Source organism: Humulus lupulus, chromosome X, assembly GCF_963169125.1.
Source record: "Humulus lupulus chromosome X, drHumLupu1.1, whole genome shotgun sequence".
Taxonomy (NCBI): domain Eukaryota; kingdom Viridiplantae; phylum Streptophyta; class Magnoliopsida; order Rosales; family Cannabaceae; genus Humulus; species Humulus lupulus.
Genome location: NC_084802.1, coordinates 76,286,441 through 76,310,559, shown reverse-complemented (window position 1 = coordinate 76,310,559; position 24,119 = coordinate 76,286,441). Strand labels below are relative to the sequence as shown.

The 24,119-nt window shown below is 39.2% G+C and overlaps 1 protein-coding gene across 1 annotated transcript; it reads right to left on the bottom strand.

Annotated features, from left to right (window-relative positions):
• Positions 1-14,114: 14,114 nt before the first annotated feature.
• LOC133805974 (uncharacterized) lies at positions 14,115-15,303 on the bottom strand. Its single transcript, XM_062244118.1, has 3 exons — positions 14,926-15,303; positions 14,328-14,555; positions 14,115-14,180 (listed from the first exon to the last, which is right to left on the bottom strand). Exons 1-3 carry the CDS (start codon positions 15,301-15,303, stop codon positions 14,115-14,117), a joined length of 672 nt encoding a protein of 223 aa, XP_062100102.1.
• Between the last annotated feature and the right edge of the window lie 8,816 nt (positions 15,304-24,119).

The window sequence follows — 24,119 nt, the reverse complement described above, 5'->3', positions numbered from 1 at the left end:
TCAAACCTAAGTGCTCGGGAAGGATTCTACTACCCGAATTACAAGAATTCATGGTCCCATAGGCTAGTATGTCATTCTAAAGCTTTTAATTGGTTTAGGTTTTAATGGTTATCCATTATCACTTTGTGACTAGGTTTACCATTAAGGCTCCGGATTGAGGATCGTGCTCGGGACCGCCTTACACCTTCAGCTCGGGACTCGAGGAAAGAAAACTACACCCAGGTTGTAATTGAGGCTTGGACCCCTATTAATGAATATGCTTATGATTGTGAATATATATGTATTTGAGAATATCTGGATAGGCTTGCTTGTTTTTGCTACAATCGATTGTGTGTTCTGTTGTCTATTCATTTATTATATTTAATCTGAAAGTCTGACCTAAGGGAGTCAGGGCTAATGTTAAGCGTGAAGAACGCAGCCCAGCCTAAGCGTGCCGGGGTCAGCTAAATAACCAGAGGGCTCGGCCTAAGGGCGCCTGACCTGAACGTCTCTGAATAAACAGAAGTTCCTTTTTGCACTTAACTAGCTGTATTGAATGTTGAGATTGAATTACATGTTGGATTGAACTGTTTATCATTGCCTAGCTTATTGCTTATGTTATGTTGTTATTGAATTGATCGATTTAAGTTTACTGTTTATATATTGTTGTTCATTTGTGATTGTGAATTAAGTTTTCTTACTAAGCCTTGGCTCACGGGTGCTATGTGGTGCAGGTAAGGGAATGGGAAAGCTGGACCATCCATGAGTTGGAGAGCTTTAGGGGTGGCATGTACATTTGTAGCTGCTTGACTGCCATGGCCAAGGGATCAACAGGGACTAGAGCCAAACTTGTTTTTGCTGCTTAGGCTAGCTTTAATTGTAATCATTTTGAGAGTTGTAAATTCCTTGTATACCCCTATTTTTGGGATCCCATGTACAAACTCAACTTTTTAATGAAAACAACTATTTTTATGATCAAAATCTTTTAACCCTAATCCGTTAATTGACCTTAGTAACATGTTTTTGTCCAAACGACTTAATTAGCAAGTCCTACACTATTTAAAATACACAGTGTAATGTTCTTGGCTATCCTTGGCATTAGATCGTCGAACAAGGATCACTTCTTTTTCTTTTCCACCTTCTTCCCGATGCCTAGGGTGGGATGAGGAAAAAAGCCTGACACATTCACCTTCCCCGCCATTGAACCTGTTTAATAAGACAATAATTAACGTAGTGAAAAACGGGGGTAAACATGTGAAAAATATATCATATAAGCGACGTTGCCTATAATTAAAACAGACTTTAAGGTTCATTGGTAACTTCAATAGGCCTATTTTGGGGATCTCTAAAACAATGGGCAAGCCAATTTTTCAAGAAAGAATCGAGCTGAGGTTGCCTAAGTTGTTGGCCTCGTGGCCACTGAGCACCTTAATATGGAAAGGACCCAAGTCGGCAAGGTCCTCAATATAAATAGGAGGGAAATTATTTGAATGGAACATGGGTAAAGATGGCGATGGCAAGTGCCCAAACTTAAACTCGGGCTGACTAAGGTCACGATACACGTGAAAGTTATTCTCTGAGTCATTAAAGTGCAATGTAATGGGCAAGGGGGACCTGGCTGACTCGTAGAAAAGTGAGCCGACATAGGCACCGAGGTAGACCAAGCCTCATAGACATCTTCATGTGGCTTGAATTTTCTATATATGTATATATATACATATATTTTCATTTTTTTTAATAATAAGAAAACAAGGCAACTTAAAAGCAATAAACTTAAATTAAAACATTGAAGATAGTAAAACATAAACACACTTAACAAATTTAAGCATATAAGTGCATTAATCAACAAATATGAACACCCCCAATAACCAAGGTACCCTTTCTTCACTTCCCCCCAAACTTATCTCAAATAATATCCAAGAAAAAGTAGGCTTAAGGTTTGGTGAGAAATATAAATGGGATATTCAAAAGTAGGGTTGGCTATAAGTTGAGGTTATATGAACAAAATAGGCCAATAAGCTCAAAGTTGGGTCATTACAGATAGTATTTCCAAGGTAGGCACGAAAAGCTCAAACTGTCCAAGAAAATTGCCTAAATCCTTTCTAAATCACTAGGCCTCCTAGGATTTCGCCTCAAGGGAATTATCAAGCCCATTCTAAAAGCTTCAATCTTCGTGAATACTTAGTTTAATCTAGGGTGAGAGATTTCATGGTCAAACTATGCACACTTAATTGGGACACATTCCCACTATAGTTGAATGAGCACCAAAAACTTTAAGTACTAAAGGCTCGCTCATACACAAGAGTTAATAAATGATGCAATTTTTTTTTACATTTTATCATCGAGCCATTCCACACTTAAATACAACCATTACAAGAATTGATTCCATTACAACTAGACTCAAGACTCAAGACTTCAAACAAAACACGCCTAACAATACCTAAAACTTAAGAAACATAAAGGAAATTAAAACAACACAAAACAATTATAAACAACACCCCCCAAACTTAAGGGAGAGCATTGTCCTCAGTGCACAAAAATGTAGTGTCTCGGAATTTTACTTAGCTAGATAGTAGTAGTAGTAGTAGTAGTAGTAGTAGCAGCAGCAGCAGCAACAGTAGTAATAGTAGTAGTAGTAGTAGTAGCTAGTAGTAACTTGTAGTATGTTAGTTTCAGTGGATTTTGGTTCAAGCTGGGACTTAGTTGGAAAGTCATAGCAACAGTTATGGATTTGATAAGTTTAACCTATAGTTTAGAAATATTAATTATAACATAAGATTTGATTAATATTGTTGGTCCTATAAATATTGTTTATTATAACCTACAGTTTAGATAGAATTAATAAGAGCGTAACACGTGTCACAAGCATGTTTATTAAGGATTTAAGTATTTTTTATGAATAGTTTAATTAAAAGAAAGATCTAGAAGCTCTAGAACCTTCCAGCAGTGGTTAGAATCACATTTTTACTAAGTCAAAGTTGTTTAATCAATTCAAAATATGTTGAAAAAGTGCAAATACGTGTTTGATATATCAACGTATGTCAATATATCGCAGCTATAGGGATCGATATATCGCCTAAGGGAGACATGGAAAATACGTTGACTTCACACGAAAAAATGCTCGGGATATAGGTCTAGGCGATATATCGCCTCTGGGAGATATTTTTTTTAATCTTGAGGATTTAAATTTAAAAATATCCTTAACCACTTGGACTTTCTCTTGAACAATTTTGACAGAGTTCTGGGCATTTGTTGAATGAAAATTCAAATCTTTTTCATTTTATATTCATTTATTTATTCATTTTAAAAGGGGTTAGTTTCACTCCTTGAACTATATAAATAGGACCTAGTACTCAGCCATTTCCTTCATTCTTCAGAGCCTCCAAGCTGCTAAGGTTACTATAGAGAGAAACACTTGGGTTTTGGGTTAAAAGCTTTTCCAATATAAGCTTTTCTAAACACTTGGGAAGTGGGATAGAATGAATTTTGGTATAGAGGTGTAGATCAAAGTCATTGTTCATCCAAGGTATTCTTATCCTTAAGATCAGTTCTTCATAGTTCTTTAGTTTACTTTTGTTTTAATTCAGATCCTAACTCTTTGTTATGATTCTTGGTTAGGTGTTTAAGTCCCTTGAAACTTATGGTTTTCGGTAAGTTTCTACTTTGATGGTTTAGTTCTCTTTTTCATCTCCTTTTCTTTAGAAAACTCATGGTTTTTACTGTTGGTTTTAGGAGTGTTCCAATCCTGTTCTTGTCTCCATATCCCAGATTTTGGTAAAGAAAATAGGTTAGATAATATGTGTTTATATGTTTATGTTATGATATGATATATGTTGTCCTTGGGCATATGACTTTCTTAGATAGCAAGCCCCAAGAATTTTTATCATTTTCGTGGTTTAGAGTTATGATTTACCCTACTTCAATTAGTAGACAAAGGACCTAGATGGGTTATCATTAACTATAGTTGTGATTTAACCTACCTCGATTAGTAAACTGAGGACCTAGATGGTTTTATCACATACCACGTTAATGAGTTAATGGCCATTAATATTGTAGTCCTATATGATATACGTTTTTATAGTCATATGTTTTATAGTATATGCTTTATGATTTATGACATATATGTTTTTAGTAAATTTTCCTTGCTAGGCATTAGGCTCATTCCTTTCTTTTTAGATGGTGCAGGAAAATGAGCATGGAAGGCGGGAAGGATTCTTGGCAGCTTAGCATGTGTGTTGAGGATGAATGGATTGAATGGACTACTGGAAGATCGAGGATGACGTTATTTTCAAAGTCTTTTAAATTAACTTTATGTATTTCCACATTTAGTATTTGAACAATTGATTTAAAGTTTATGTTATTTCATATGTATGTATTTCAAATTAGTAGCTATATCATAGTAGTTTAATGGTCCGAGGTCTTAGAAATAGTCGGGGCATTACAGTTGGTATCAGAGCAACAGTTCATATGCATGAAGTTCTCCTTGATACACACGCACAAGCTCCAGATCTAACCATCAATGTAAGTGTTTATGTTTATTATGTTATGTTTATGTTATTAGCTAACGTTGTAGCCCTTATGTTTTCAGTTAAGAATGGATGGAGCCTTGACCTATCAGGATATCCAAGCCATTAAGGCATTGAAAATAATTAGAGAGCCAGGGAATACAATAGGAGTGTTAGAAAGAATCACTCAAAGATTGATCTTATTTCACAAGGAGATAGTTCACCTTCAGACTACTAAGCAAATTATGATGAGAGCTACAGAACAATATGTCCTAGTCATTAGGCTTTTTAAAGATTTTCCTTCTGTAATTTCAACACTAGAAGAAATATGGGAGACTATAGATGATGATGAAGATGATGATTTACCTGTAGCCATGAGATATTATTTTCTCATACTTAGGTTCACCTCTAAGTTGGAATTTCAATTCACCAATGAACAAAAGCATAGCGTCTTTATAAATCTTCCCTGAGGAAATTTTGAGGCTCAAGATAATGATGATTATGAAGAAATAGATGATGACATGTTAGATGAAGGGTCAGATGTAGAAGATCCTGATTTTTAGATTTACCCTATTTATGTTAGTTTAGTTTATTTATTTCTTCATTTAATTTTTTTTTTTTTTTTGCATTTATGATTGTACTTAGTGAAATATTTTTCCAAATGAATATAATTGTTATTTTTGAATGACATGTATGAGTTTGATTTTTTTTTTTTACAATCATAATAAATAATAAGTTCAATAAATAATGACCAAGTACGGTGAGGGTGGATACAAATCAATGGACCGGGTTCTATATTGAAAGTTTAGGGGGTCATAGTAGTGGGAATGATTTTACTGATCCCATCCCTCCCTCAATATGGTTAACTTTGGAACAACGACGAGTGAGAATTAAGTCATATAGGATGATTAGAAACAAACTTAGAAAATAATAAAGATGGCTTATTTTTCTAAGTATAGAAACACACCATAATTATAAAGAAGGCTTACATATTTTTCATAAGAAATCATAACTAATAGGTCCGAGTTATGTTTTCTTAGACTAAGTCTTGCCTTAGAGCCTATTAGGGTAGGTTCTAATATGTTTTTCTCAAATGTTAGAACTTTACTGAAGATGTCGCTTAAAAGGTCTGCACGCACAGCCGACAATGCCTCCAGTGCCGCCAATGAGACTAATGAAGCCCCTCCAGTTTGAAGAAGGGGAGCGCGTGTTACCAATGTTGCTACCAACAAAAGTGCACTGCCTCTGGCTGACAACACGGCTGAGATTTTCCGGCTACGGGAACAAGTGGAAGAATTGTTGCAGCAACAATGACAATAGACTCAGTCGCAGCCTCAGCCTTAGTCTCAGCCGCAACTGCAGCATCATCCAGCGGTTCAAGCACCCCAACAAGTAGGTCCGTATGGGGGATGGCCAATGGCAAACTATGCACCTTACCTAGCTCAGTACATAGAGTCAGGCTATGAGCAGTTTCGTAAGCAACACGCTCCAAACTTTGAAGGGAAAACCGACCCCTTCGAGGCGGAAGAATGGCTCAGGAATGTGGAGCCAATACTAGCACACATGAACCTCAGCAATGTGGATCGTATATCCTGCGTTTCATCTCTTTTAAAGAAGGATGCTAGAATCTGGTTGGATTTTGTACAGCAGACTCACGACGTCGCCACCATGACATGGACTAGATTTGTGGAACTGTTTCACAAGAAGTATTATAACTCGGCAGTCATCGCTACGAGGGTAGAAGAGTTCTCCAGTCTCAAGCAGGGCAATCTGACAATAGTAGAGTATGCACGACAGTTTGACTGACTAGCCAAGTTTGCACCAGAGTTGGTCCCAACCGACTTTTTGAGGGTCACCAAGTTCGTTAGGGGACTCAGACCCAAAATTGAGCTAGGAGTCAAGCTAGCAAACCCTGGAACCACTTATTACGCCACTACTCTAGAAACAGCTATAGAGGTGGAGAGGCTCCAGGCGAATGTTAGTAAGGAGGAGGCCAGCAAGCCTGAACCTAAGCAGCAGAATCAACCTCGGAATAGTCAGAACCACAACAACAACAACCATCAGCATAGCAACAATAATGGCCAGAAGAGAAGGCATCCTGATAGTATGCAGGCCGACAATGACAAAAGAGCATGGACTAGCAATGGAAACAATAGGTCGGGTTATGTAGAATACCCGCAGTGCTCCAAATGCCAAAAGAAACATCTTGGGTAGTGTCGTGCAAACACCAAGGGATGTTACAATTGTGGCCAGGAAGGTCATCGGAAGAGAGAATGTCCATAGCTCAAGCAAGAAGAAAAAAGGGACAATAAGATGGTTCCAGCCAGAGTCTTTGCCTTGACCCAGGGAGAAGTTAAAGCTAGTAACAAAGTGGTCACAGGTCAAATTCCTATCCTCGATAATATATGTTTAGTATTATTTGATTCGGGAGCAACACACTCATATATCTCGTTAGGAATGATAGAGAAATTAGACAAACCTTGTGATAGATTTAGAACTAGGTTTGTGACAGAATTGTCTTCGGGCGAAGTAGTCCTATCATCATGGATAGTACGAGGCGTACCGATCAAAATCAAGGACATAGAACTAGAAGGAAACCTGATAGAGCTAGAAATCAAAGACTTTGACGTAATACTGGGCATGGATTGGCTAGCAAGGCATGGCGCAACCATCGACTGTAGACGTAAGCAAGTGACATTTGAAACTCCTGATGGTCAGAAACTATGTTTTGTGGGAAAGATTTCAGGACTACGAACACTGCTTATCTCATCCCTCAAAGCTCAGAGGATGATAAAGAAAGGATGTCACACATTCTTAGCCAGTTTTATGGATGTGGTAAAGGAAACACCACTAAAGGTTGGAAACATCCGCATTATAAAGGAATTTCCAAAAATATTTCCTAATGACTTACCAGGATTGCCACCTACTTGGGAAATTGACTTCATAATCAAAATAGTACCAGGAACCGAGCCTATCTCTAAGGCACCATACCGGATGGCACCTACCGAACTCAAGGAGTTGAAGACGCAGTTACAAGAACTCTTAGACTTGGGTTTCATTAGACCTAGCAATTCGCCATGGGGAGCACCGGTTCTATTTGTGAAGAATAAGGATGGAAGCATGCGGATGTGTATAGATTACCACGAGCATAATAAGGTAATGATTAAGAATAAGTACCTGCTACCTCGGATCGACAACTTGTTTGAACAACTCCCAGGAGCGACCGTATTTTCTAAGATTGATCTACGGTCCGGGTATCACCAGCTCAAGGTACGGGAAGAAGATATTCCAAAAATAGCTTTTAGAACTCGATATGGGCATTACGAGTTTCTAGTTATGTCTTTTGGTCTTACCAATGCTCCAGCCACATTTATGGATTTAATGAATCAGGTCTTCAAGGATTACTTGGACAAATCTGTCGTAGTGTTCATTGACGATATTTTGGTGTACTCCAAGGACGAAGTCGAGCACGAGGAACATTTAAGATTGACAATGTTACGATTGAAGGAGCATCAACTTTACGCCAAGTTCAAGAAGTCTGAATTTTGGCTTTCGCAGGTAGCATTCCTCGGCCATATAGTATCCAAAGATGGAGTTGTTGTAGACCCAGCTAAGGTAGAGGCTGTGAAGGAATGGCCAAGACCTAAGAATGCATCAGAAGTTAGAAGTTTTCTCAGGCTAGTAGGCAATTATCGGAGATTTGTAGAATGTTTTTATAAGATAGCCACTCTGCTTACCAACCTAACTCGGAAACAACAAAAGTTTAACTGGATAGATAGATGTGAAGAGAGCTTCCAGTTGCTTAAGGATAAGCTATGCTCAGCCCCAGTACTCTGTGTACCGACACCCAATGACAAGTTTGTAGTATATTATGATGCGTCAAAGCAAGGTTTGGGTTGTGTGCTGATGCAAAATGACAAAGTGATAGCCTACGCCTCAAGGCAGTTGAAGGAATATGAGCAAAGCTATCCAACGCATGATATGGAGTTGGCAACGGTGGTCTTCGCATTAAAAATCTGGCGCCACTATCTTTATGGAGAATGGTGTAAGATTTATACAGACCACAAGAGCTTAAAGTATATCTTCACACAGAAAGAACTCAAATTAAGGCATCATTATCCTATAGCACCCAGGAAAAGCAAACGTAGTTGCAGATGTGCTAAGCCGAAAGAGTTACGAAAATCCAGCAGCATTATCCGGAATAGAAAAGCTGCTACAACAAGAGCTAATTAATGCCATAATAGAAGTAGTCATTGGTCAATTGGCAAACTTGTCAATCCAGTCAAGTCTATTAGAAGATATACGGATCGAGCAAGGGCATGATGACACGTTAGTATCTCATATAGATGCAGTCAAAGAAGGCAAGGCCATAGATTTTTCTATATCAGGACAGGGGTTCTTGAGATATAAGGGTCAGGTATGCGTGATGAATGACCATGGAATTAAGATGAAGATTTTAGAAGAGGCACACAATACCCCATACTCAGTTCACCCAGGGTCGACCAAGATGACTCACGACCTTAAGGCACTATATTGGGACGAGGTAGGAGAAAGCCAACTTCTTGGACCCAAAGCTATTAGAGAGGCTCAGGATGCAGTGGCGCTGATTAGAAAGCATATGCTAGCTGCTCAGAGCTGACAGAAAAGTTATGCAGATGCCAAGCGACGAGATGTGGAATTCAAAGTTGGAGATCAAGTTTTCTTAAATATATCTCCTATGAAAGGTTCGAAGCGGTTTGGGAAGAAAGGCAAACTTAGTCCCCAGTTTATAGGTCCTTTTGAGATATTGGACAAGGTGGGAATCGTTGCATATAGATTAGCCCTACTGCCAGCTCTAGTAGATAGCCACAACGTATTTTACATCTCGATGTTGCATAGATATGTATCAGACTCATCTCACATCCTCAAGTATGATACGATAGCACTCTAGAAGACTTGAGTTACGAGGAACGATCGGTTAGCATCCTAGATAGAGGGATGAAGGAATTACGATCTAAGAGTATTCCAATAGTCAAGGTCCTATGGAGTAATAGTTCTTAACGGAAGGCAATGTGGGAGTTGGATCTTAGCTCGGTATCCGGAATTGTTTGGTAAGTAAATTTCACGGATGAAATTCTTTTTAGTAGGGGATAATTGTAGTGTCTCGGAATTTTACCTAGCTAGATAGTAGTAGTAGTAGCTTGTAGTATGTTAGTTTCTATGGATTTTGGTTCAAGCCGCGACTTAGTTGGAAACTCATAGCAACAGTTATGGATTTTATATGTTTAACCTATAGTTTAGAAATATTAATTATAACATAAGGTTTGATTAATATTGTTGGTCCTAGAAATATTGTTTATTATAACTTAAGGTTTAGATAGAATTAATAAGAGCGTGACACTTGTCACAAGCATGTTTATTAAGGATTTAAGTATTTTTGATGAATAGTTAAATTAAAAGAAAGATCTAGAAGCTCTAGAACCTTCCAGCAGCGGTTAGGATCACATTTTTACTCAGTCAAAGTTGTTTAATCAATTCAAAATATGTTGAAAAAGTGCAAATACGTGTTTGATATATCAACATATGTCGATATATCGCAGCTATAGGGGCCGATATATCGCCTACGGGAGATACGGAAAATACGTTCACTTCGCACGAACGAAAGCACGAAGGCTCGGGATATAGGTCCAGGCGATATATCACCCAGGGTAGGTGATATATCGCCTCTGGGAGATATTTTTTTAATCTTGAGGGTTTAAATTTAAAAACAGCCTTAACCACTTGGACTTGCTCTTAAACGATTTTGACAGAGTACTAAGAATCTGTTGAACGAAAATTCAAATCTTTTTCATTTTATATTCATTTATTTTTTTCATTTTAAAAGGGGTTAGTTTCACTCCTTGAACTCTATAAATAGGACCTAGTACTCAGTTATTTCCTTCATTCTTCAAGCATTTTTCAGAGCCTCCAAGCTGCTAAGGTTACTATAGAGAGAAACACTTGGGTTTTGGGTTAAAAGCTTTTCTAAACACTTAGGAAGTGAGATTGAGTGAATTTCAGTATAGAGGTGTAGATCAAAGTCATAGTTCATCCAAGGTATTCTTATCCTTAAGATCAGTTCTTCATAGTTCTTTAGTTTACTTTTGTTTTCATTCAGATCCTAACTCTTTGTTATGATTCTTGGTTAGGTGTTTAAGTCCCTTGAAACTTACGATTTTTGGTAATTTCTACTTTAATGGTTTAGTTCTCTTTTTCATCTCCTTTTCTTTAGAAAACTCATGGTTTTTACTGTTGGTTTTAGGAGTGTTCCAATCCTGTTCTTGTCTCCATATCCTGGTTTTTGGTAAGGAAAATAGGTTAGATTATATGTGTTTATATGTTTATGTTATGATATGATATGTGATATGGTATATGTTGTATTCCTTGGGCATATGACTTGCTTAGATAGCAAGCCCCAAGAATTTATGTTGTAGTCGCTTGGGCATATGACTTGCTTAGATAGCAAGCCCCAAGAATTTTTATCATTTTCGTGGTTTAGAGTTATCATTTACCCTATCTCGATTAGTAAACAGAGGACCTAGATGGGTTATCATATACTATAGTTGTGATCTAACGTACCTCGATTAGTAGACTGAGGACCTAGATGGTTTTATCACATACCACGATAATGAGTTAATGGCCATTAATATTGTAGTCCTATATGATATACGTTTTTATAGTCATATGTTTTATAGTATATGCTTTATGATATAGTCTTATGTTTTATGATTTATGACATATATGTTTTTAGTATATTTTCCTTTGTGGGCATTAGGCTCATTCCTTTCTTTTTAGATGGTGCAGGAAAATGAGCATGGAAAGCGGGAAGGATTCATGGCAGCTTGGCATGTGTGTTGAGGATGAATGGATTGAATGGACTGCTAGAAGATCAAGGATGACGTTATTTTCAAAATCTTTTAATTTAACTTTATGTATTTCCTCATTTAGTATTTGAACAATTGATTTAAAGTTTATGTTTTATGTTTTATGTTTTATAACAATGGGATCCCATACCATATTTTGTATTTGGTGCAATATTTTGGGTTTTAAATAAAGTTATGTTATTTCATACGTATGTATTTCAAATTAGTTGCTATATCATAGAAGTTTAATGGTCTGAGGTCTTAGAAATAGTCGGGGCATTACAAAAAAGAACAGAAAAACACAGATAACACAAAACATAACAGAACAGGAAATGAAAATTATGCTGGAAAATAAAGAAACTCCCTCTACTCGCCGTCCTCCTCCTCGTCCGAAGAGGCATGCACAGCGAAAGGTTCAGGTGCACGCCACTGCTCCATGATGGCCTCAGGGAACTCGGGGAATGGCTCGGTGGGATAGAAAGAGTGATGTAATACATTGCCACACTGGCGCACATATCCCCAATAGGCATGTTGCTAGGCCTCCATGTGATGCATCATAATGAGTATACTTTGCTGAGTGGCATAAAGCTCAGCGACAGTGGGGTCTGGAGGCACAACAGAGTCATGATTAGAAGATGGGGTGGGGCAGAGGTCGAGGCCCGCTCTCTCTAACTGGAAACAACTTTGGTAACTTTTTGAATTGTATGTGCATCAATGTAATCGAGAGAGTGACTCCTTTCATCATCCGGAGCTAGGGGCACACCCACGTTGCCGCATAAGGCAGTGATCAATGTGGGAAAAAATAATGGTCCCCTATTCTTTATAACACCCAAGGCAATGATCTCTTCTTAAATGAGTTCCCCCCACATTAATTGATAGGCCAGTCAAAATGCTGAAAAGCAGGACGACACGATCTTTGTTGACCGAGGTGTCATGAATGGTGGGCAACATGTTGGTTTTGATAAAATGATTCCATACACGAGCAGGAGTTGTTAAGGAAGTGTGGGGGATAGTATGAGCTCCAAATTTCTTTGAAACATTCCATTGTGTGCCCTCCACAGTCACTTATGTCAGCATATTGGTAAGTTCCACATCACTTTGGTTAGGGGCAACGTCTCCATACTCAGCCACCTTGATATCAGGCAACCCAAAAACAACATTAATGTCCTGAGGTTCATAACTAACTTGCTTGCCCCGGATCGTGACTTGTCTTAATTTCTGTGACAAAAGTTAGCATAGAATTCTTTGACTCAAGGAATGATAGCCTCATGAGATGTTGTACAAAAGTCAAGCCACCCTCGATTGTTAATCACAGTGATCACATAATCCAGATTTCCAACAGTCGGGAAGGCTCTCTCAAACCAAATATCTCGCCCGACAAGATTCCTGAATTTTTCAACAGCCCTTGGGGATATGAACTTTTCAACAACAGGTTGTTCATTGGCCACTGACTTTTTCTTTCTATGTGCTACTTGCTTGCTTCTAGTCATAATGCTCAATAACAAAAATTCAAACAACCGTAGTGAATTGCAATGCCCAAAGTGATGAAACAAGAGTACTATGGTACCTTGGAGGAGCGGGATACACTTTTGAATGCACTTGGTAATTGGAAAAATATCTCGAAACCCCCAATGAAGATCAATCCAATGAGCTACCAAATCTTGATCGGGAATGGGAAACTGAGATCCGAGAGAGGGTGAGAGAGGCAAATGAGCTTAGCGTAGGGAGGCTTGGGTCTTTGTGCTTGACTAGTGCCATGGATTGGGTCAGGGAGGGAAGCGATTTGGGTTTTTTTGGGTGGCTGGGTCAGGTTGGAGTTGTGGGTTTCGTGGGTTGGTTAAAGGTGGTCATGGAGGTGCGATGGGAGATGGGGGAGGCATTGCGGCAGTGAGGGGCTTTCGGGTTTTGGTGGTTGGTGGGAGCTTCACGGCGGCAAGGGCTGGTGAGGGGCTTTTGGGCTGGGTAGGCACGGGTGGGTTCAGGTGGGTGGAGAAATTTGGGATTTTTTTTTTTTTGGGTGGCTGGGTCAGGTTGGAGTTGTTGGGTTTCGTGGCTTGGCTGAAGGTAGTCGTGGATGTGAGATTTCAGGTGGGTAGGTTCAGGTAGGCGAAACGAGGTGACAGGCTAGGTATGGGCGTCGGGGTGTCGGGTCGTGGTTGTCGTGGCGAGAGTGGTAGGGTGCAAAGGGCTCAGAGAGGGAAGAGGTGGGGTAGGTGGTTGGGGATGGTGGTGAGGTGAAGCTGGTTTGGCGACTGGGCTTTTTTCTTCAAGGAGAAAAGGAAGGGCAAGATGGTGATGATGATCTTAGGGTTACTAAGGAAATTAGGGCTGAATTGGGAAAATTTAGGCCCAAATTTTGCTTTACTGGTTTTTTATCAACTTTGTTGTAATATCATAGAACTTTGCTGCAGCAAAATCAACTCAGAGAGCAAACCCAAAATTGATGTTGTAACATCATGTGAACTTTGCTGCAACAAAACCAAGTCAGGGAGCAAACCCAAAATTGATGTTGTAACATTATGTGAACTTTGCTACAGCAAAACTAAGTCAGAGAGCAAGCCAAAAATTAATGTTGTAACATCATGCAAACTTTGCTGCAGCAAAACTAAGTCAGAGAGCAAGCCCAAAATTGATGTTGTAACATCATGTGAACTTTGCTGCAGCAAAACTAAGTAGAGAGCAAGCCCAAAATTGATGTTGTAACATCATGCGAACTTTGTTACAACAAAAATGGCCCAGAAAATAACTCCTATTTCTCCTCAAAAATTGCTACAACATCACCCAAACTTTGCAACCCCTTTTTGATTCCATTTTCCTGCAACCATAAACACATTAAACCATCAAAAATAAAAATCTCAAATAAATGTATTATATTTTTTTTTCCATTCATTTTTTTTTCATTTTATATATCAATTTTTTTATATACATAATATATATTTATATAAAGCTTGGGTTGCTTTACAATTAAATCTCCAAGCTCCACAGCAACCCAAGTTGTTATATATTCTTCAAGGATCCTCCAAAGAGATTGAGCACTTATTTCGCTCAACCTCACCTCCCCAATAATGCTTGATCCTTTGGCCATTAACCTTGAATTCCCTTCCAGAGCCTTCTTCACGCAATTCCACCGCTCCATAAGGATACACCTTAACCACCAAGAATGGGCCCGACCATCTTGAGTTGAGCTTGCCTGGGAATAGTTTCAAATGCAAGTTAAAGAGCAAAACTTGCTGGCCTTCTTCAAACACCCTTGGTTGAATATGCTTGTCATGCCATCTTTTTGTTTTCTCCTTGTAAAGTTTGGCATTTTCATAAGAGAATAAGTGCATCTCTTCTAATTCATTTAACTACAACATTATCTTTTCTCCTGCAAGTTGCAAATCCATGTTGAGTGTTTGAATAGCCCAATAACCACGGTGCTCAAGTTCCACCGGTAAATGGAAAATTTTACCAAACACCAAACGATATGGTGACATCCCTAATGGTGTCTTGAAAGCTATTCTATAGGCCCACAATGCATCATCTAACCTCTTGGACTAATCCTTGCGGTTAGGATTCACCACTTTCTCAAGGACACATTTTATCTCTCTATTGGACAACTTAGCTTGCCCATTAGTTTGAGGATGGTAAGAAGTAGCTACTTTTTGCCTCACATCATATTTAGCCAATAAGCTAGCCAACACTTTGTACACAAAATGGGTTATCTCATCACTTATGATAGCTCTTGGAGTGCCAAATCTAGTGAAAATATGCTTGTGTAAGAACCTCATGACCACCTTGGAATCATTAGTGGGATAGGTAGCAGCTTCAAACCACTTAGAAACATAATCAATAGCCACCAAGATATACAAATTACCATATGAGGGTGGAAAGGGGCCCATGAAGTCAATCCCCCAAACATCAAACAATTCAACTTCAAGTATATTAGCTAGAGGCATTTCATGTTTTCTTGAGATGCTTCAAACCCTTTGGCAATGATCACAGTGAGCGGCATAAGCATGAGCATCCTTAAATAGAGAAGGCCAAAAGAACCCGGATTGCAAAACTTTGGCAGCGATACGTGCTCCCCCAAACTGACCACCACAAGGTGATGAATGACAATGGAATAAGATACCCTCCACCTCATGTCCAGCAACACATCTTCTAATCATTTGATCTGCACATTGCTTAAATAGAAAAGGGTCCTCCCAAAAATAAGACTTCACATCATGCAAGAATTTCTTCCTTTGTTGGTTAGTCATCTTCGAAGGCATCAACCCACTAGCCAAGTAATTAGCAAAATCAGCAAACCAAGGAAGCTCATGAGAATGTTTGACCTCATAAACTTGTTCATCGGGGAATGTTTCTTTGATAGGGACAAGAGAGTTGGAATCTTCTTCACGCTCCATTCTTGATAAATGGTCAGTCACTTGATTTTCTACCTCTTTTCTCTCTTAAATCTCAACATCAAACTCTTGAAGCAAAAGCACCCACCGAATCAATCTTGGCTTTGCATCCTTCTTGGCAATCAAATACTTTATGGATGAGTGATCGGTGTAGACAATCACTTTAGTGCCCACAAGATAAGAGCGAAACTTGTCAAAAGAAAAGACAATAGCTAGTAGCTCCTTATCAGTCACAATGTAATTCAATTGAGCTCCTATCAAAATGCAGCTGGCATAATAAATAGAGTGAAACACCTTGTTCTTTCGCTGCCCATGATAGCCCCAACAACATTATCGCTGGCATCACACATCAACTCAAAAGGCAAGCTCCAATCTGGTGCAATAATGATAGGGGCTGTAATTAATCTCTCTTTCAACTCTTGAAAAGCCTTCAAACATGCTCCATCGAAATGGAATGGTGTATCCTTCTCTAAAATATTGCAAAGTGGCTTGGAAATCTTAGAGAAGTCTTTGATGAATCTTCTATAGAAACTAGCATGCCCAAGAAAGCTCCTAATGTTCTTCACTAAATTAGGAGGAGGTAGCTTTTAAATAATTTTAATTTTTGCTTTATCAACTTCAATCCCTTGCTTTGATACCTTATGCCCCAAAACAATACCTTCCTTAACCATAAAGTGACATTTTTCCCAGTTAAGGACTAGGTTTGTCTCTTCACATCTCTTCAACACCTTGGACAAGTTGCTCAAGAAATCATCATAAGAATCCCCAGAGACTGAGAAATCATTCATGAACACTTCTGGAAATTACTCAACCATATCAGTAAAGATAGCCATCATACATCGCTGAAACGTACCATGAGCATTACACAAGCCAAAGGGCATTCTCCTAAATGAAAAAGTACCATAGGGGCAAGTGAATGTAGTCTTGTGTTGATCTTCTGGAGCCACTGCTATCTGATTGTAACCAAAGTATCCATCCAGGAAACAATAGTATTCTCTCCCAACAAGTCTGTCTAGCATTTAATCAATGAAAGGAAGAGGGAAATGATCCTTCCTAGTGGCCTGGTTTAGCTTCCTGTAGTTCATGAAAATTCTCCATCTAGTCGGATAGGAATCAAATCATTGTCTTCGTTTTTCACCACCATGATCCCACCGTTCTTAGGCACACACTGAACAAGGATCACCCATGAACTGTCAGAGATAGGTCAGCATCTAACCACTTGATGATTTCTTTCTTCACTACTTCCTTCATGATAGGATTTAGTCTCCTTTTCCCCTCAATAGAACCTTTTTCATTGTCTTCAAGCAAGATCTTATGCATACACAAAGAAGTAATAATACCTCGAATATCTGCAATAGTCCACCCAATGGCCTTCTTGAACTTTCTCAACACCTCAAGCAACTTTTCTTCTTGTTCATGATTCAACTCCACTAAAATAATGACAAATAAAATGGATGATGGACCCAAGTAGGCATATTGCAAATGTGATGGCAAGACTTTCAACTCCAAATCATGTGGCTCTTCAATTGATGGCTTGGGAGCCTTAAACTCCCTAGATGACAACTCCAATGAATCAAATCGGGCTCTTGTTCTTAGCCCTTGAGAATTTGCCTCCAACCAAGCTAGATACTCCTCCTTATCTTCATCATTTTGAGAATCAAACAACAATAAATTTTCTAATGGATCACCAACCCTCCCCTTCTCAAACTCCTTTGATGCCAAAGTACCTGCCACTGAAACAGCAAAGCACTCCTCAACCTCATCAGGATACTTCATAGCTTTAAGGACATTGAAGGTCACCTCTTCATCTTGGACCCTCATAGTAAGCTCACCATTCTGCACATCTATCAAAGTTCTTCCTGTTGCAAGAAATGGCCTTCCCAAGATAATAGGTACCTCTCTATCCACCACATAATCTAGCATAATAAAATTAGCAGGGAATGTGAATTTGTCTACCCTCACCAACACATCTTCAATCTTCCCATCTGGATGAGAAAGAGATCTATCTACAAGTTGAAGAGTAACTGTAGTAGGCATGACTTCTCCAATCCCCAATTTCTTGAAAACAAACATTGGTGTCAAATTAATGCTTGCACCTAAATCACATAAATTCATCCTACAATAAATGTTTCCAATGGTACATGGAATAGTGAAACTCCCAGGATCCTTCAACTTTGAAGGCAACTTGTCTTGCAAAAAGGCACTACACTCCTTGGTTAGAGCCACAGTTTCAAACTCACCCAACCTTATTTTCCTTGTAAGAACATCTTTGATGAACTTCACATAATTAGGCATTTTCTCAAGTGCCTCTACAAGTGGTATGTTGATATGCAACTACTTCAACATATCTAAAAATTTCTTGAATTGCGAATCCAACTTTTGCTTCTGAAAAACGTTGGGGAAATGGAGGTGGCTGCTTTGAAATTAAGCTGTCTGGGGGCCTATGCTGCGGCATTCCTGCAGCATTCTGGGTAGAGGCAGATTTTTGTACACTAGGAATTTCAATATCTTTTTGGATTTCCTCATTTATTTGGATTGAAGAGGACTCAATCCCACTTCTCAAAGTGACGGCTTTACAACTTTCCTTGCTCACATTTCTTGGATTCTCAGTATCACTTGGTAACGTACCATGGGGTCTATTTCTAAGCTCATGAGCTAGTTGCCCAACTTGGTTTTCTAAGTTTCTCAATGATGTTGCTTGGCTTTGGATCATGGCTTCATTCTTCACTATATACTCCTTCAACATGTTCTCAAGAAAGTTAGATTGTATTGCTTGTTGTTGTGGCCTTTGTTGTGGTGCTTGTGGGGGATAACCTAGTGGGAAATTTGGTCATGGAGGCATAGAAGAATTGTTAAGGCCAACTCCTTGATTACTCCATGAAAAATTAGGATGTTGCCTCTATAATGCCCCGACTAATTCTAGACCTCGGACCATTAAAAACTACTAAACATAACTACTATTTTGGAATACATACATACATAAAATATTATAACTTAATTAAAAATCCAAAATACGGTACGAAATACAAAATAAGGTATGGGTACCCATTGTTTAGTACATAAAACAGAAAAACGTCAACTTTAATCAATTGTTTAAATACTAAGTGCAAAAATACATAAAACATAAATTAAAAGACTTTAAACAATGGCATCCTCGATCTTCCCACATTCCATTCAATCCCTCCATCCCCAATACACATGCCAAGCTGCCACGAATCTGTCTCGCCTTCCAAGTTCATTTTCCTGCACCATCTAAAATAAAAGGAATGAGCCTAATGCCCAGCAAGGAAAATCTACTAAAAACATATATCATAAATCATAAGACTATATCATAAAACATATAACGTAAAAACGTATATCATATAGGACTACAATATTAATGGCCATTAACTCATTATCGTAGCATGTGATAAAACCATCTAGGTCCTCAGTCTACTAATCGGCGTAGGTTAGATCACAAAATAGTATATGATAACCCATCTAGGTACTCTATCTACTAATCGAGGTAGGGTAAATCATAACTCTACTCCACGATAATGATAAAAACCTTGGGGTTTGCTATCTAAGCAACTATAAGCCCCAAGTGACTACAAAACATATTCATACATATAACATATCAACATAACATATCATAACACATATATCTAACCTATTTTCCTTACCAAAAACCAGGATATTGAAGACAAGCATGGGATTGGAACACTCCGAAAACCAACAGTAAAAACCATGAGTTTCTAAAGAAAAGGAGATGAAAAAGAGAACTAAACCATCAAAGTAGAAACTTACCAAAAACCTTAAGTTTCAAGAAACTTAAACACCTATAACGACCCAAATTCGCTGATAAGGCTTAAGGTCCTTGATTAGTGTGCCTGGAGGGCATAATGGGATTTTTGTGTGTGACTTTAAGGAGTTAAATGCATGATTATGATTTAATGCATGTTATATGACTATTTGACTATTTGAGATGCATGACTATGTGTATTAGTATGCATGTAGACCTGATTGTCTTAGAAAGAGCATAATTGTAATTTGGCCATTTTGGGCATGACTGTGTTGGTATCTGTGATCTGTGACTCGAGACGATCCTAGAATGAGCGGGTTAGCGGAAAAGTCAAAGTAGGAATTTATACCCGGCTTGGGTCAAGCCTGGGGAGTTTAAATGGGAATTTGGAAAATATATTGAGGTTAATCTTGATGATGAGGAATGTATATTTGGTGATTAATCAGGTATTGGGTAGCAAGCGGGAAATTATTAGAGACACTTGAGGAATTAGTGGGAATTGGGTAAAATGACTAAAATGGCCCTACATGGACAAAAAGGTTTAGAATTAATAGGGAGGGCATTTTGGTCTTTAGGCTTTTTAGAGATGAGTTAAATGAAGCTTTATATTTAGTGGTATTGGTAGAATAGAGTTATAAGGCTAAGAAAAAGAAAAGAGAGAAAAACAGTGTGGGTTTTCTTCAAAGGATCGGTTTGTGGTTCTCCCACCATTTCCCTTCATTTTTCTTGGAGTTAAGCTCAGTGGTGAGCTAGGATAGGCTGAGCATCAAGGATCCTAAGCTATACTTGAAGATTGGCAAGGGATTAGCAAGAACACATCAAACATTGAGGTAAGTTTTTAGAAGTTTCAGTTTTAGGGTTTGACTGGTTTGAGCTGTGTATCTAAGCTGAATTGATGGGGATTTTAGGGGAATTCAGGCCAAGGTTGAGAAGGATCAAGCTAAGGAGGTCTAGGGTTTAACTCAAGGTCGAATTTCCATCCACGTTATGATTCTTAAGTCTTTAACTTTGATGTTTGACTGATTTTCTGGGTTTAGGGTTCATTATGGTAAATCTTGAGTTTTGGGTTGCTTGAGCTTGGGTTATGAGTTCTTGGGATGCTTGGGATGAGTGTGGGGTGTTGATAAGTTTGTTTTTGGGTTTGGGAAAGATTTGGACAAGTTTGGGGTTGAAATGGTTGAAAGAAATCGCAGAAAACAAATTTGGGTGTTGCCTGTCTGCAACTAGCGCTACAGCGCTAGTCTTTGGGCGCTGTCGCGCTAGGCCCTGTTTCTGGGGATGTGTGGTTCTGCTTGTAGCGCTGCACTGTTCACAGAAAGGGGTTTTTGGGCTATTTTTGAGGGATTTTGACCTAGGGTTCGGGGCTCGATTCCACCACCTTGTTTTGTGGATCTAGGACTTCCCGGGGGATCGGGATTAGTCCCGAGGCTAGGTTTTGGACTTGAGGTTTGGTAATGACTTTGACTTATGGATTTTGTTTAGGTGAGCGCTAGGGCTCGAGTGGGATCGTGCTCGAGGAGTCAGGTGATCAAAGCTACCAAATTGAAAGGTAAGAAAACTGTAGTACCCGAGAACAGGGCATGGGCCCACAGTGTTATTGCAGGGCATGGCCCTAGATTGTATTATGTGCGAATGTATAACCTTAAATGAATTATTATATGTTTGAATGATTATTTCGAAATGCACTATATGTGTGATTATAATGAAATGAACGGCTAAGGCCGAGAGCGACGAAGGCTGAGAACGGCCTTGGGGCCGGAAGTAACACTTAGCACATGGAGTGCTTGTAGCCAGGGTGGGACCCAATGGATACATGAGTTATCCTTACGGTAAGGACCGAGACCTCAGGCTTTGGTAAGGCCTCTGGGGCGGCATGGCCGTGTTTGTTCAGTCTGATGGTTTTCCTATTTATCAGTGGATTATATGTCAGCTATATTTTATGCATATGTTATACTGTATGAGTTTTCTTGCTGGGCTTCGGCCCACGGGTGCTCTGTGTGGCAGGTAAAAGCAAGGATTCAGTCAACCGACCATGAGTATGGAGAGCGTGGGGGCGGCACGTACATGTTTGGCCTGCCCGACTGCTTTGGTTGGGGGCGTTTTGAATGTGGCTGTATTAACCTATTCTTTTGATAGTTAATCAAGTGTAAATCTATTTTTGAGTTGTAAATATTTTGTAAACCTTATTTTGGGATCCCGGATGTTTGATACTTAATGTTTTCAATGAAACTAAGCATTTTCAAAGATTACAGCCTTAACCTCTGGTTTAGTCACACTTTTGGTTTTAGAAACCTCGAAGAGTCAGTTAGTTGCACAATTTCCGTTTTAAACTCACTTAGTAACGGCTCTAAGGTAGTAGGGCGTTACAACTTGGTATCAGAGCGAGCCAAGGTTTATTGGTTCTGGAGATTGACCGAACATGTACGCACGATGCCATTGAAAAGCTCGACTCAGGGTTGATTGGTATGGTTGATTAATATATCTGAATATGTGTTTGAATGCCTTGTGTGCCTGCTTAGGTTATTATGAGCATGATGAGTGAAATAACATATGCATGATGCCAAGGCAAGGCCCGTTGTGTGCTGTATGATATCTGTATGTTACTTGGATTGTTGACCTTGGTTGTTGTTGAGATTGAGAGGTGGAATTGGATCTTGTTATCATGCCTGATGAGCGGTGTCACTAATTGCAGGCATTTAGTTGTAATGCCTTGGCAATCATCGAGACTCTGCGGCACTCGGGCCGAGGATGACAATCAGGGCCAGGACCCTCCACCTGCTCCTCAGAACTGGCAGCAGATATTAGCTGAAATGGAGGCTAGATTGAAGAAAACAGAGGAAGAGCTTAGTCAGTTGAGGCAACAGGCTCCTCCACCAGTCACCGGGTTACCACTACAGCCGAGTGTAGCACCAGCTCCGGTTCAGCCTGTGGTTGAGAACAGGTTGGAACCTCTGTATGAAAGATTCAGAAAGCAGCAACCTCCTACCTTTGAGGGGGGAACAGCCCACTGCGGGCTGAGCAGTGGATGAATATGATTTCTGTAATCTTGGATTTCATGAGTTTCACTGAATAAAACGTGATCCTAACAGCTACTGGAAGGTTCTAGAGCTTCTAGATTTATTTTTTATTAAATTATTCATCAAAAATGCTTAAATCCTTAATAAACATGTTTGTGACAAGTGTCGCGTTCTTATTAGTTCTATCTAAACCATAGGTTATAATAAATAATATTTCTAGGACTAGCTATATTAATCAAACCTTATGTTATAATTAATATTTCTAAACTATAGGTTAAACTTATAAAATCTATAACTGTTTCGATGAGTTTCCAACTAAATCCCGGCTTGAACCAATATCCACGAAAACTAACATACTACAAGCTACTACTAGCTACTACTAGCTACTACTACTACTATCTAGCTAAGTAAAATTTTGAGACACTACAATTCTCCCCTACTTAAATGAATTTCGTCCCTGAAATTTACTTACCATACAATTCTAGATATCGTGCTAAGATGTCTTCCTCCAACTCCCACGTTGCCTTCCATTCTGAACTATTACTCCATAGGACCTTGACTATTGGAATACTCTTAGACCGTAATTCCTTCATCCCCTTCTCTAGGATGCTAATCGGTTGTTCCTCATAACTCAAGTCTTTCTGGAGTGCTATCGTATCGTACTTGAGGATGTGAGATAGGTCCAACACATATCTATGCAACATCGAGATGTGAAACACATTGTGACTATCTGCTAGAGCTGATGGTAGGGCTAATCTATATGCAACTGTTCCCACCTTGTCCAATATCTCAAAAGATCCTATAAATCGGGGTCTAAGTTTGCCTTTCTTCCCAAACTGCTTCACTCCTTTCATAGGAGATATCTTTAAGAAGACTTGATCTCCGACTTTGAATTCCACATCTCGCCGCTTGGCATCCGTATAAATTTTCTGTCAGCTCTGAGCAGCGAGCATACGCTTTCTAATCAGTGCCACTGCATCTTGAGCCTCTCTAACAGCTTCGGGTCTAAGAAGTTGTCTTTCTCCTACCTCATCCCAATGTAACGGCGATCGACACTTCCTTCCATAAAGTAACTCATAGGGTGCCATATTGATCGTTGACTGGTAGCTATTGTTGTAGGAGAACTCTATAAGTGGAAAATACTTACTCCATGATCCTTCGAAGTCTAGTACACAAGCGCAAAACATATCTTCTAAAATCTGTATGGTACTCTCAGACTGACCATTGGTCTGAGGATGAAATGTCGTACTAAGGTTTAACTTGGTACCCATGGCTTGCGGCAAGCTTCCCCAAAATCTCGATGTAAACACCGATCATCTATATGTTACTATGATCTTGGGGATTCCATGCAGTCGTACAATTTCTCGAACATAAATGTTTGCGTACTGACCTGTAGTGTACGTAGTCTTAACAGGCAGAAAGTGAGCTAACTTGGTTAGTCTATCTACCACTACCCAAGCCGAGTCATGCTGCTTATTTGTTCGTGGTAATCCTGTCACGAAGTCCATGGCTATGTCTTCCAACTTCCATTCTGGAATACTAAGCGGTTGCAATAAGCCTGCAGCTCACTA

Coding starts and splice junctions, on each gene's coding strand:
- LOC133805974 (XM_062244118.1), bottom strand. CDS start 15,303: ATGCCTCTAGCTAATATACTTGAAGTTGAATTGTTTGATGTTTGGGGG. Junction 14,556..14,925: donor AATGTGTCCTTGAGAAAGTG/GTGAATCCTAAC, acceptor AACTATTCCCAG/GCAAGCTCAACTCAAGATGG. Junction 14,181..14,327: donor TGGAGCTTGGAGATTTAATT/GTAAAGCAACCC, acceptor TTATGGTTGCAG/GAAAATGGAATCAAAAAGGG.